The sequence below is a fragment of the Oncorhynchus nerka genome, linkage group LG28 (assembly GCF_034236695.1).
Source record: "Oncorhynchus nerka isolate Pitt River linkage group LG28, Oner_Uvic_2.0, whole genome shotgun sequence".
NCBI classification, from domain to species: Eukaryota; Metazoa; Chordata; class Actinopteri; order Salmoniformes; family Salmonidae; genus Oncorhynchus; species Oncorhynchus nerka.
Window position 1 is genome coordinate 77,657,839 of NC_088423.1, and position 12,902 is coordinate 77,670,740.

The 12,902-nt window shown below is 45.3% G+C and overlaps 2 protein-coding genes across 3 annotated transcripts in view; one reads left to right on the forward strand and one right to left on the reverse strand.

Annotated features, from left to right (window-relative positions):
• LOC115113705 (myosin-binding protein C, cardiac-type-like) overlaps positions 1-1,785 on the forward strand; it is a 42,049-nt gene extending 40,264 nt beyond the window's left edge. Inside the window, 1 exon segment of the mRNA XM_065012571.1 lies at positions 1,342-1,785. Coding sequence (XP_064868643.1) covers positions 1,342-1,391 — 50 coding nt within the window. The 3' untranslated portion in view covers positions 1,392-1,785.
• A 2,945-nt stretch (positions 1,786-4,730) lies between these two features.
• LOC115113706 (leucine-rich repeat-containing G-protein coupled receptor 4-like) overlaps positions 4,731-12,902 on the reverse strand; it is a 31,537-nt gene continuing 23,365 nt past the window's right edge. For both annotated transcript variants that reach the window (XM_029641643.2, XM_029641645.2), the window contains exons 7-18: positions 11,830-11,898; positions 10,706-10,777; positions 9,993-10,064; positions 9,641-9,709; positions 9,389-9,460; positions 9,215-9,280; positions 9,017-9,088; positions 8,739-8,810; positions 8,465-8,590; positions 8,200-8,297; positions 8,025-8,078; positions 4,731-7,927 (exon numbers count right to left, since the gene is read on the reverse strand). In XM_029641643.2, coding sequence (XP_029497503.1) covers positions 6,579-7,927; positions 8,025-8,078; positions 8,200-8,297; positions 8,465-8,590; positions 8,739-8,810; positions 9,017-9,088; positions 9,215-9,280; positions 9,389-9,460; positions 9,641-9,709; positions 9,993-10,064; positions 10,706-10,777; positions 11,830-11,898 — 2,191 coding nt within the window. In that variant the 3' untranslated portion in view covers positions 4,731-6,578. The remainder of the gene's footprint in view (positions 7,928-8,024; positions 8,079-8,199; positions 8,298-8,464; positions 8,591-8,738; positions 8,811-9,016; positions 9,089-9,214; positions 9,281-9,388; positions 9,461-9,640; positions 9,710-9,992; positions 10,065-10,705; positions 10,778-11,829; positions 11,899-12,902) is intronic.

Consider the following 12,902-nt stretch of genomic DNA (forward strand, 5'->3'; position numbering starts at 1 on the left):
GGTGTAATGGTGTGGAGAATGTTTTCCTGGCACACGTTAGGGCCCTTGAAACCAATTCAGCAATGTTTCCATATCCCGAAGAATTCAGGCAAAGTGGGGTCCGACCCGGTACAAGATGGGTGTACCTAATAATCTGGCCACTGAGTGTACATGGTGATTGTTACAGTTATGACCACCGTAAATAGGGATGTAATTGTAAAGGTTTCCAACTTCCTGTGTACTTCACTCTGTTTCCTGTCTGGAACCGGTAGCCTTAGTACATATGTGTCCATCAAATATGAAGTCATATATAAATGTCTGAAAATGTCATAATATATGAATGCTCCCCAACTCATATTTGAAACATGTTTGGGGGTTTCCTTATGAAATATTACATTTGGACATCAAATCTGAGATGGAAGAATTATACTTGTACGTGTTAAATGGCATGTTCAAATCTAGAACATGTATCATGGTAATCATAGTATGTCCTAGTGGGCAAATACAGTAAATCTATTCTTCCTATTTGAGATCTCATGTTAACATATACAGACATATCGTTATGTCTTCATAAGGGTATATTAACTCCCTGACGGACCTTTAGAATGTACACTGGAATACATGTAAAGGTTCTAAATGGATCCTGCCACCATGACATGATCCATCTCCTCTGACGTGTGTCTCTCCTTCTGTCTGTAACCCCACCATGCTGTGTCCTGTCATGCTTCTACCTTTTTTATTCCCAGCACCTGGCACTTTCCCCCAAGGTAAGCCCCCACACTCAGTAATAACTGAGGTCAATCCCATTATTATAGAATTGTTTCATTTGTATTAATTAGAAAAGAATAAAAGGTGTGCCAAAATACTTCATCCTAATTGCTTCTGTAAATCGCTCTGGATAAGAGCGTCTGCTAAATGACTAAAATGTAAATGTACTATACATTACTGTATGTAACAATGTGCATGGTCCATCTCACTAAATGTAAGGGTACGAGAAGGTAAAATATATGACAAAATATTGGATAATGTGAAAGGATAAGACACGTTTTATCTCATCTGTACACTATAGATTTTTAGAAAAATCTATCTTGATATTAAAAAATTGAACTGGAGATGTTATTCTAATCCCAATGTTATTGAAGTAACAGTCATTTTCTCAGTGCTATTTATTTATCAAATGGCATGGATATTATAAATTGATATAGTCTAGAATTAAAATGTAAAAAGACAATAATTCAATTGAATAAAGTCTAAAATAGTGAAGTATTATCAGTCCTACATTAATCACCAACAAATACGTTCTAGTATGTTTGATTTTTTAATTGGAAATATGATTCACGACTTAGACTAATTGCCTTGCAGCTCAAATCACCAAAGAGGAGAGGGATAAGCAGATGAACAAGGCTGATTAGGTGTAAAGAAGCCAGTTGAAGATAGGATGGATGTCCTGTCTCATCCTACACAGACCTCCACTGGGACCCTGGCCAGACTACAGCTCAATGTGAAGAGACCAGAGATAATCCATTAGCTTTCATTACCCTGTGTCCCACTACCACCCCGTTATGTGCACATGCCAATCTTCCCGGTTCCCTGTTGTGAAATCATCTTACATAGGTCATCCAAGACACTACATTCATCCACATTGTGTTATTGTACCTTTATTTATTTCATGGAATAATTTGAGTAGCAAAGGACTGCATTGTTTGATTCACTCTTGCATTCTTTGTAGAAAATGGTTATTGAGTATCAGTGGCATAGAATATTTATTTTATGTCTGAAAAATAAATGCAAAGCTTTGTCATCGGGCAGTGGGCACTTTTTTTTCTCACTTATTCCAATACAAGTCTATCCCAGGTTTGTAGGGTACCCAACCATACTCATATTCCCAGCTGTGAACTGGTTATAATGCAACTTAAGTAAACCACTATCTCTGGTGTGGCCTGTTCGCTAGTGAGGCCTTATAAAACCCCACTATTGTTTAACATGGGAAACAGACAGTGGACAGGGTTTAACACAGAGATGAATAAACAGGTGGAGCAGCACTCGTGTGCCTCATGCTGCCCTACCCACAGAACATGATCACTATGAGGTCAACAAACAGTTGATGCTCTGGCGCTTGAATGCCAGAGAGAATGAACAAAAGCTGCTGGGTATTAACGTAACAAAGTCTAACTAAGCCCAAAAGAGGATATAGCAATATGTTTAATGTGTTAGGCCCAGCGATGAGGTGTGGGGAGGGTTGGAACAGCTGGAATGTCCCATTCCCCCTGTGGGTGCATCGCTGGGAGGTGAAATGTTTGGTCAAGCCAAGTCCATTTCCAAACAGGGTGTGAGAGATAAGGCTGCTCCTGTTGGTTTCTGAGGTCCACTGCCAACCACCTACCTTCATCCACTAGCATACATTCACACAACACATTTTCTAAACATAAACACATTCTTATTGTCAAACTTGGTGTAGATTTGATAGGTCACATTCAAGACCATAGTTCATGTGCACTTATACACTTCCAGTAAGCACCCCCCATCATGATGTTATTACACATCCCGTGAGGTTTGGATGTGTTAAAGGAACAGGGGCACTCAGTGTGAATCAGGTGGCATGGACACCATCAACAGGGTTATTTTTTACCCATAATGCTCGCTTTGAGGACAATACAGTGCCACTGACACGGCCCGCTACCAAAACCTGTGGGCTCTCCTTCACTGCAGCCAACGTGAGTAAAACATTTAAACGTGTTAACCCTTGCAAGGCTGCAGGCCCAGACGGCATCCCCAGCCGTGTCCTCAGAGCATGCGCAGACCAGCTGGCTGGTGTGTTTACGGACATATTCAATCAATCCTTATCCCAGTCTGCTGTTCCCACATGCTTCAAGAGGGCCACCATTGTTCCTGTTCTCAATGAAAGCTAATGTAACTGAGCTAAATGACTACTGCCCTGTAGCACTCACTTCCGTCAACATGAAGTGCTTTGAGAGACTAGTCAAGGACCATATCACCTCCACCCTACCTGACACCCTAGACCCACTCCAATTTGCTCACAGCCCCAATAGGTCCACAGACGACGCAATCACACTGCACCCTGCCCTAACCCATCTAGACAAGAGGAATACCTATGTAAGAATGCTGTTCATCAACTACAGCTCAGCATTTAACACCATAGTTCCCTCCAAATTCGTCATTAAGCTTGAGACCCTGGGACTCGACCCGCCCTGTGCAACTGGGTCCTGGACTTCCTGGCGGGCCGCCCCCAGGTGGTGAGGGTAGTTAACATCTCCACCCCGCTGATCCTCAACACTGAGGCCCCACAAGGGTGCGTTCTCAGCCCTCTCCTGTACTCCCTGTTCACCCATGACTGAGTGGCCATGCACACCTCCAACTCAAATCATCAAGTTTGCAGACGACACTACAGTGGTAGGCTTGATTACCAACAACGATGAGACGGTCTACAGGGAGGAGGTGAGGGCCCTCGGAGTGTGGTGTCAGGAAAATAACCTCACACTCAATGTCAACAAAACAAAGGAGATGATCGTGGACTTCAGGAAACAGCAGAGGGAGCAGCCCCCTATCCACATCGACGGGACAGTAGTGGAGAGGGTGGAAAGTTTTAAGTTCCTCGGCGTACACATCACGGACAAACTGAAATGGTCCACCCACACAGACAGCGTGGTGAAGAAGGCACAGCAGCGCCTCTTCAACCTCAGGAGGCTGAAGAAATTTGTCTTGTCACCAAAAACACACAAACTTTTACAGATGCACAATCGAGAGCATCCTGTCGGGCTGTATCACCGCCTGTTACGGCAACTGCTCCGCCCACAACCGTAAGGCTCTCCAGAGGGTAGTGAGGTCTGCACACTGCATCACCGCGGGCAAACTACCTGCCCTCCAGGACACCTACACCACCCGATGTCACAGGAAGGCCAAAAAGATCATCAAGCACAACATCCACCCGAGCCAATGCCTGTTCACCCCGCTATCATCCAGAAGGTGAGGTCAGTACAGGTGCATCAAAGCAGGGACAGAGAGACTGAAAAACAGCTTCTATCTCAAGGCCATCAGACTGTAAAACAGCCATCACTAACATTGAGTGGCTGCTGCCAACATACTGACTCAACTCTAGCCACTTTAATAATGGAAAAATAAATGTATCACTAGCCACTTTAAACAATACAATACTATGAACAAACTATGCCATTCGGCCATCACTCATTCATATATTTTTTATGTACATATTTTTATTCATTCCTTTACACTTGTGTGTATTAGGTAGTTGTTGTGAAATTGTTAGGTTAGATTACTTGTTAGATATTACTGCATGGTCGGAACTAGAAGCACAAGCATTTCGCTACACTCGCATTAACATCTGCTAACCATGTGTATGTGACAATTTGATTTGAAACTCAGCCAGAGGAGCCAATTGGGAGAGGTGCCAGTGCCCTGTGGGACATTTATAGCCTTGACAATTTCAACAGCACCCTTGAGTGGCACTATGGTCAGTCAGTCAGACAGAACCTAACACTGTAGGCAAAGAAAAACACTGACCGTCCTGACAAGGTCAAAATCAGTCCAACTCAACTGTGTGTCACTGTGGGGCAAATATATTATAAGCATGAGTGAGAGTGTGTGTGTCAGAAATCTTGTAGATAAAGCTTTTTTTTTTTAAGCAAATGGTTTTATATAGTTTGGTTTACAAAAATCACAGTATACAGTACATACTGTACATTCCTCCCACTAAAAGCATGACTTAAATTCAGTGACGCTGTACAACGATGTATTTACAAACAAAGCCTACAGTTCATAACAAAATATCAATAGCATAAGAACACACACCTTACAAAGCACTGCTGGTAGCCACTAAAGTAGAAGAGGTAGCTTCCATGGTTAGTCAATCCATCCCATTCTTGATTATTGGTTTTTCTATCAAAAATAATTTAAATATGGATAAACAAACAGCAATACACACCGATTTGGAATTTGCATGTACGGGCTTCAAACATCTCCAATACAATCTGGACAGTTGGTTGGGGTTAAAATTACACTCAGTCAAAACATGGACAAATCCATTCAAAAATAAGAACATTTGTGATATCATTTCAATAGCCAATGAGCTTGATAATATGGACACATTAACAAAGTGTTGAGGGGAGTCTAGGCTTCCCTACATTGCCTAATTTCCTGAGCGCTCACATGAATTACACATGTGGATACAAGCTCCTAGGGTGCGGTATGGTGCAGGCCCCATACGCAAAGTCATGCTCGTGCACATCAAACAGACATTCCCCTATAGTCAAACCTGATCCAATAAAATGTTTCATAGTGAAACATATGTTGTTATTATATCATAACATACACCATGATATCCATTACACTGGCAACACAGCTGAGCTGTGGGCTTGTGTGCATCTTGATCATAATTAATGGGCTGTGAGTAACAATTATGTCCATTTTAAGAGAAGAAAAAATATATATTTTACTATAATGCGATCTGTCTCAGGGAACAATCCAGAAATGAAGGCCTTTGTGTGCCATCAACATTCAGCACCAGAGGCTTAGCTTGCACTTGGTACATGCTGCACTCACCTTTCAAAGCCAACTTCCTGGCACCTGAAATAACCTTGTCCATGGCCCAGACATTCTGCTCCTCTTTAAGCTATAAATTAGAACGACCCTGGGGGTAAAGCACAGTTCAACTAAATGATTTTCAGTCCAAGAGACAAAACAAAGTCATAAAAGTCTCCACAACAACCTGGGAAGACTGTTGATAAAACCGTGCTCTCTTCCATTCCCACGGGACATCCAAGACTTTATCACTCATAGCGAGGAAGTATTGTTGACACTTATTGTCAAAGATAATCAACATTTAAGTAATTGGACTTGTACTCTTGAGGAATGAATACAGGGCATGTGAAGATACATGAACAGTCAGTTGGCTCACAAAGGGAGGGCTGAAAATGCAGCTGTCAGATTATATTTAACACCTTCATTTAAAGCCGCTTCCATACAATTCTCCTTTCAGTTACATTCTCATATGAAAAACAACCCTAGAATGAGGATTATGATGACATTTGCTACATATACAAATGAATAGCGATTATGGCAAGGCTTTAAAATCGACAGACCAGGGAATGACAACATATAAACACAATATACATATAACACAAAACAAACTACAAAAGGATGGCACATAGATCCTTGCCTTAGCAAGAGACGTGACAGATGAATTCAGGCTTGTAACACCTTGACAATGAGTTTGCTCTAAACCAAGAAGCAGGCACTGGTGGCAAGGTTTCCTCTTTTGTTACACATTTGACAGCCAGTTTGGTGTTATCACACACAGGAATCAGTTGTAAATCCTGAAGGGCAAAACAAGAGTTGACCAAAAGTCTCAGGTCTCAAAGAAGTCTCATTTAATGCCAGATTCCCTTTTTGTGACGGTTAAGTCTGGTTCACACAGTGATTAAAGAAGTGCTTCCTGAATGATTTGTGTGCAGGGACCCTGCACATGTTTTGTTGTGTATCACAAACCTTTCTTTTTGTTATAGTGTCCAACACACACACACACACAAACAAACACAGATGCACACACACAGCTGAAGAGTTTCTCAGTCTTTGATGCGAGGTATGTTGTATGCGTAGTGGACCAGAGGGAGCCCTCGGCTCTGGCAGAAGCAGGCTCGTCCACAGGCCTGCACCTGGTCTGAACTGTCGGACACAAACGAGTCCCCCTCGTCAGCGTACTCTGACTGGGCAGAGAGGGTGCCGCTGTCTGCCCAGTATCCCTCCGTACGCTGGCCCACTGCCGCACCGGCTGAGAGGGTAGGGCAGCTGTGGGACTTTACCAAGTGTCTGCAGACTGATGATGAGGAGGAAGAGGTCCTGGCATGTAGAGCCGCCTGGCAGCGCTCACACATGCCTGTTTCCCCACAGAGCTGGGAGTACACCCCACAGTCATAGCCCAGCCGTGTGGAGGAGTCTCCGTCCCCATCCACGACCCCAGAGCCCCCTGCACACTGCCCAGCCTTCACCCCCCGGGCCACAGCTCCATGGCCCCGCAGCCGCAGCCAGTCCTCCCGAAAGGCGGGGCTGAAGAAAACGTAGAGCACGGGGTTAAGGCATGCCGGTAGGGGGAAGAAGATGAGCGTGATGGACTTGGCAATCTCAGGGCCCCCTGCGGTGCCAGACCTGGCCAGTAGAGGGGCGAAGGAGAAGGCTGCAACAGGGCAGAAGAAGATGCAGTTGGTAAATATGAGCCATGCCACATGGCGTACGGCCCCTGCCTGCTCCTGGTCTGCCAGCTCCACCCTGCCCAAGCCACAGTACAGCTGGGTGTACACTGCTGCTGTGAACAGGTAGGCCAGAGCGTTGAGCAGCACCAGGGCCACAGTGACCCCCAGCGCAGGGCCCTCACCGCCAGAGAAGGGTAAACAGAGAGGGGAGGCTGAAGGGTCGCTGGTACTGAAGAGGGGCAGGCAGGCTGCTGCAGCCGCCAGGAGTCCCAGGAGAGCAGCCGCCAGGGCGAAGCGTCGGTCCCCGACCCCCCTCTCGCTGCTCCTCCTGGGTGAGATGGCCTTCCCCAGGAGCGCCCTCACTGCCACGCTGCGCTCCACAGCCGCCAGGGGCAACAGCAGCACAGCCCACTCTGAGGACAACACCGCCAGGGCCCCTGTTGCCCGGCAGCCCACCCCCGTCTCCCACCAGACCCCAAACTCAGCGAAGGAGCCCCAGGTGGCAGCATCCAGGACAGTGAGCACCCCCACATAGACCCCAGTGAGCAGGTTGGTGAGGGCCAGGAGGCCAACCAGCAGCCTGGCAGGGGAGATGGCCAAGGCCCGGCGGGAGAAGGTGGCTGCCAGCACCAGAGTGTTGAAGATCAGGGCCACCAGGCAGATGAACCACACAGTCAGACGGATCATCCAGCTGCCCAGGAGGTGCTCACAGGGCTTGAAGGCTCCTGGAGGAGAGAGACAGAGTCAGCCTTCAGTTAGTAAGAGATGTGATGATGTACCGAATTCAATGCTGTAGATGACAATAAAGTGGCCGTGGTTTACCTGGAGAGGGAGAGCAGTGCATGACCATCGATATCCTCTCCACTTCTTCTCCACCTAGAACACAAAGATGAATTAGCTAATCAATTTCAATATACTTTTTATCCCTCCTCTGAATAATACTTTTTTTTATTATTCCAAGAGTGGTCTAATCACCAGTCATGACGACATATTTTACCTGTAACCTTCTTGATGTCCTCCTCATCAGTGGAAGTTGTTGAAGAATCACATCCCACAAATGCACAGCACTGGTAAGCATAGGGAACTGATACTGACCTGTAGACCACAATAGGACCATTATCATTCAAAGTTTTGCATGACCCCAACCTCACAGTTGGACTTAAGTTTAGTTACTGTAAGTGAATTGGGTTTGGCTCTACAGTGAGTTCACATCTAGTTCAGGACAGTGTGAGGTCATTTGGATGAATTACTGGGATTCTAACCTTAGTTTGGGGAGGCTCTTTGCAGTAAATACATTTTTCATCTGCAGGTTTCCAGTGAGTTTCAGTTGGTTCAGGGAACTCAGTCCAGTTGTTGGAATGCTGGTCAGCGAGTTTAAGCTCAAGTCTCTAAAACAAACAGGACATATTAGCATACATACATTCCTGGAACACACTACTAGCATATGTACACATTTGTTTAAACAGTAATGTATTTGTTACCATGACTTGTATGAGAACGGATTGAGTTTTTACCACAGTACAGTGTCCTACTCACAGGTTTGTTAGCACCGTCAAATAGAGGAAAGCATCTCTGTGGATGGTTTTCATTTCATTTCTACTCAGGTCCCTGCAGTAAAGAAAATTACTTAATGATGTGTTCAGAATCAGGGCAGCAAATTAAGCATTTTTAAATGAGCCTCTGGCATGAGCTAGTGAAAGCAGAACTGAGTTCATTTCCAATGAGATCTACTTAGGCCCTTCACCTTTAAGCCTCAAGGTACTATAGGCTGCAAGTGTGTGTGTGAGTGTGTGTGTGTGTGTGTGTGTACTCACAGCAAGCGCAGGGCAGACAGACCCTGGAATGTGTCCCTGTCGATTTGTTGGATGTGGTTGTGCTGCAGGCTTCTATAATTAGGGCAGAACACAGAATATACACTCAGAAAAAGATAGAAGATGGGGGTCATCTTGAGTGTAATGTTTAAAAATGTGTTTGTGCTCTTGATCACATTCCCAACAATATACCTTACTCACATTTCCTGCAGCTTTAGACAGCCCTGGAAGGAAGGCAGCTCCTCAATCTCATTGTAGGACAGGTCTCTGATGGGCAAAAGGATGAAATAATGTCATCTGGAATGTCACCAGCATTTATGTGTAACAGATTAATAAGGTAGGATAAGGGTGAGTGGTGAGGTTGGGGATACTTACAGAGTCCGCAGCACCTTGAGATCCTCACAGAGCTCAACCGGTACGGCAGCAATCTTTGTGCCTGTCAAAGTACTGAGAAAGAAACACTCTGATTTAATTACCACTGACAAACGGTCTCACTTAACCTCAAACAAGGCAGAAAAAAATCTAATCACTAACAATCTGTCTAACACAAACACATTCATTCTAACATTGTTGGTCAGTGTCAGTTGTGTATGTTGACGTAAAGCATCTGCTGTATTGTGTACTCACAGACTCTCCAGGTTGTTAGTCCCAGTGAGACAGGGAAACTCCTGCATCATACTGGCTCCACGTAGCATCCTGAAACACATACCTCACAGGGTTAGAACACAAACAGGTATGACAGACCAGAGACTAACTTTAGTCGGAATAACTGTCCACTCGTAACATTAGATCATGGTATGAAAAAAGCATCTGAGCACCAGCGATATCCAGTGTATTGTATCACATGGTGATTTCATACACATGGTGATTTCATACACTGTTATTATAAAGCAGTTAATTCAGAGATCCTTATAACACTATGAATACAATGCTCAGAGTACCAGACTTGGCTTTCCAACAGATATGGACAGGGACTTACAGGGAGTGCAGGTCAGACAGGTTCTGGAAGGCTGAAGTTCCCACAAAGGACAGGGGGTTGTCATACAGGTGGCTGGGGAGGATAAGAGAAGAGGACACTGACAGTAAACTAATTTACTATGCGAGAATGGCACCATCTTCTGGACAAATATCTTATAGGGCCCATGGTCAGTCACTATACCAGCTTGGTGCTGTCAGTCAGTCACTATATTACCAGATTGGTGCTGTCAGTCAGTCACTATATTACCAGATTGGTGCTGTCAGTCAGTCACTATATTACCAGATTGGTGCTGTCAGTCAGTCACTATTTTACCAGCTTGGTGCAGTCAGTCAGTCACTATATTACCAGCTTGGTGCAGTCAGTCAGTCAGTCAGTCAGTCAGTCAGTCACTGAGACAGTTATGTGTGTAAATATGATAAACTGTACATACTAGTACAGTGTTTCCCAACTCCAGTCTTGGACTACCCCCAACAGTACACATATTTTGTAGCCCCGGACAAGCAGATCTGATTCAACTAGTCAACTAATCATCAAGCACTCAATGAGTTGAATCAGGTGAGTTTGACTGGAGCTACAACCAAAATGTGTGCCGTTGGAGGTACTGGAGGACTGGAGTTGGGTAACACTGTGCTAGTACATGAATGTGTGAAGGCTTAAGGTTCTATTCTATAGTATTTGTTGACTGTCGGACTGGCTTTGAAGTATGGTCTTACATGGTGCGGAGCAAAGGGTTCTTGTGGAAGGCTCCCTCAGGTACGGCTGCTATGGCGTTGCTGTGAAATCCACTGGAGGAAAATGAAAATATACACAGTGAAACAATTATGCTAACCACAATCTTTGGGATGAAGGTGGAATATTAAATATGCAATGATACAGTTGCAACAGCTGAACAAGATACAAATTGTGATTAGGAAAAGCGAGAGGTCCAAATTAAGTAAACTGTTATAGTTGCCAATATGTAAATGACCACTAATTTTGTATGCACAGCTTCTGTGTGCTACAGCTTCCTGATTTCTGCACTTAATGTGGCTAATTCCAGTTTTCACCATTAGATGGCATCTTTCAATCTAGTGCATGTCAATTATTTGCCTGAAGGTTTTACTGCTAATTAATCTATACTGCTGTCATAAAACATGGTAAATTCCATATCTGTTCAATATTGTTTTTCCATCAGAAATATGAAAGGACACCATCTGGAGAACAGTTGTTTCTGTCCACATGAAACGTTGTGAAGTCATGATCTATTGTTCAAGATGTCCCAGTGACACTGTGAAAACAAAGACCAGGTAATGTACCTAAGGTGCCTGCGTCTTTATCTAGTAGACATGTCTCTTATATCCATCACAAGTTCAAGGGATCAAGAAACCATTGTACAGGAACATTAAGACAGCCTCTCTCTCTACTACAGCGCTGACAGACAGGAGAGGAGAGCAACAAAGGTAAGGAAAACAGATAGAGGAGTGTATTCTTGGGGGCACTAGTCAGACCCCATCATTAATCTCTCAGCTCCCCCTGCCAAGGTTCACAGCTCCACCGAGACACATCAACAGCTCACATTTATACAAAAACACTGCAGCCTGCACGCAACCACAGTTACACTGGAGAAAAGACGAGGGGTCTCCTCTTTTTGCAGAAAATGATATCACCTCTAGGCCACATGTCACTTACTGACTAAACAACCTAATCACTCAAAGTTGACATTTCAGATTTTAAAAATCTCACAAAGGGAATCTGTGTACGCATGTGCATCCCTGTGTGTCAGTGACGGGCGCGTGTGCGTGTGCTTCCATTTGTGACTGTGTGTGTGTGCATGTGTTTGTCATGGGACAATACTCACAGCTCCTTCAGTTTGGGCAGTGCCTGGATTGCTTCTGGGAAGGTCATCAGGTTGTTGAAGTTAAGATCCCTGAGGGGCCAAAAGGAGTAGGGAGTTTCATAATCATTACACCACAGCACACTCAATCATACTGTAACCATTCACTAGCAGTGCTGTGCAAACATACGGTCACCTTAACGATAGTAAAATATTGATCTTCCAGTTTCAGGCACAACACTATAAAATAGCCAAGTTTAGTGTCGTTCCCATGACAGACTGGAGTGCTCATAATATAAGGTAGGCTCCTATAGTAAGTAAGACAATTCTCTTTATGCTTTATCAGTGTCAATGTTGAGTGAGTGTGACACCGCAAAAATAATTACAACAGCCATGGTACGTCTAATATGGCTGCTGTTAAACCATAGGTCAGAATGTCTCTGTCCCCTCCGGACTAAAGATGTTGTGTCACTGTTCAGGCTGGCGACGCAGGAGGAAGCGAACAATGGGAGGGTAGTGCAGATAGCCATCACGGACTCCGCTCCATTTATCCTGGAGCAATTACAGGAGGAAGTGGACACACTGACGTCCCGGCTGCTCTGGGTGTGTGTGTGGGGAAGGGGGGCTCATACACACTGACGTCCCGGCTGCTCTGGGTGTGTAGGTGTGTGTGGGGGTGAGTGGCTCATACACACTGACGTCCCGGCTGCTCTGGGTGTGTAGGTGTGTGTGGGGGTGAGTGGCTCATACACACTGACGTCCCGGCTGCTCTGGGTGTGTGTGTGGGGAAGGGGGCTCATACACACTGACGTCCCGGCTGCTCTGGGTGTGTAGGTGTGTGGGGGTGAGTGGGGGGGGTGAGTGGCTCATACACACTGATGTCCCGGCTGCTCTGGGTGTGTGGGTGTGTGTGGGGGGTGAGTGGCTCATACACACTGACGTCCCGGCTGCTCTGGGTGTGTAGGTGTGTGTGTGTGGGGGGGGGAGTGGCTCATACACACTGATGTCCCGGCTGCTCTGGGTGTGTGGGGGGTGAGTGGCTCATACACACTGACGTCCCGGCTGCTCTGGGTGTGTGGGGGGTGAATGGCTCATAC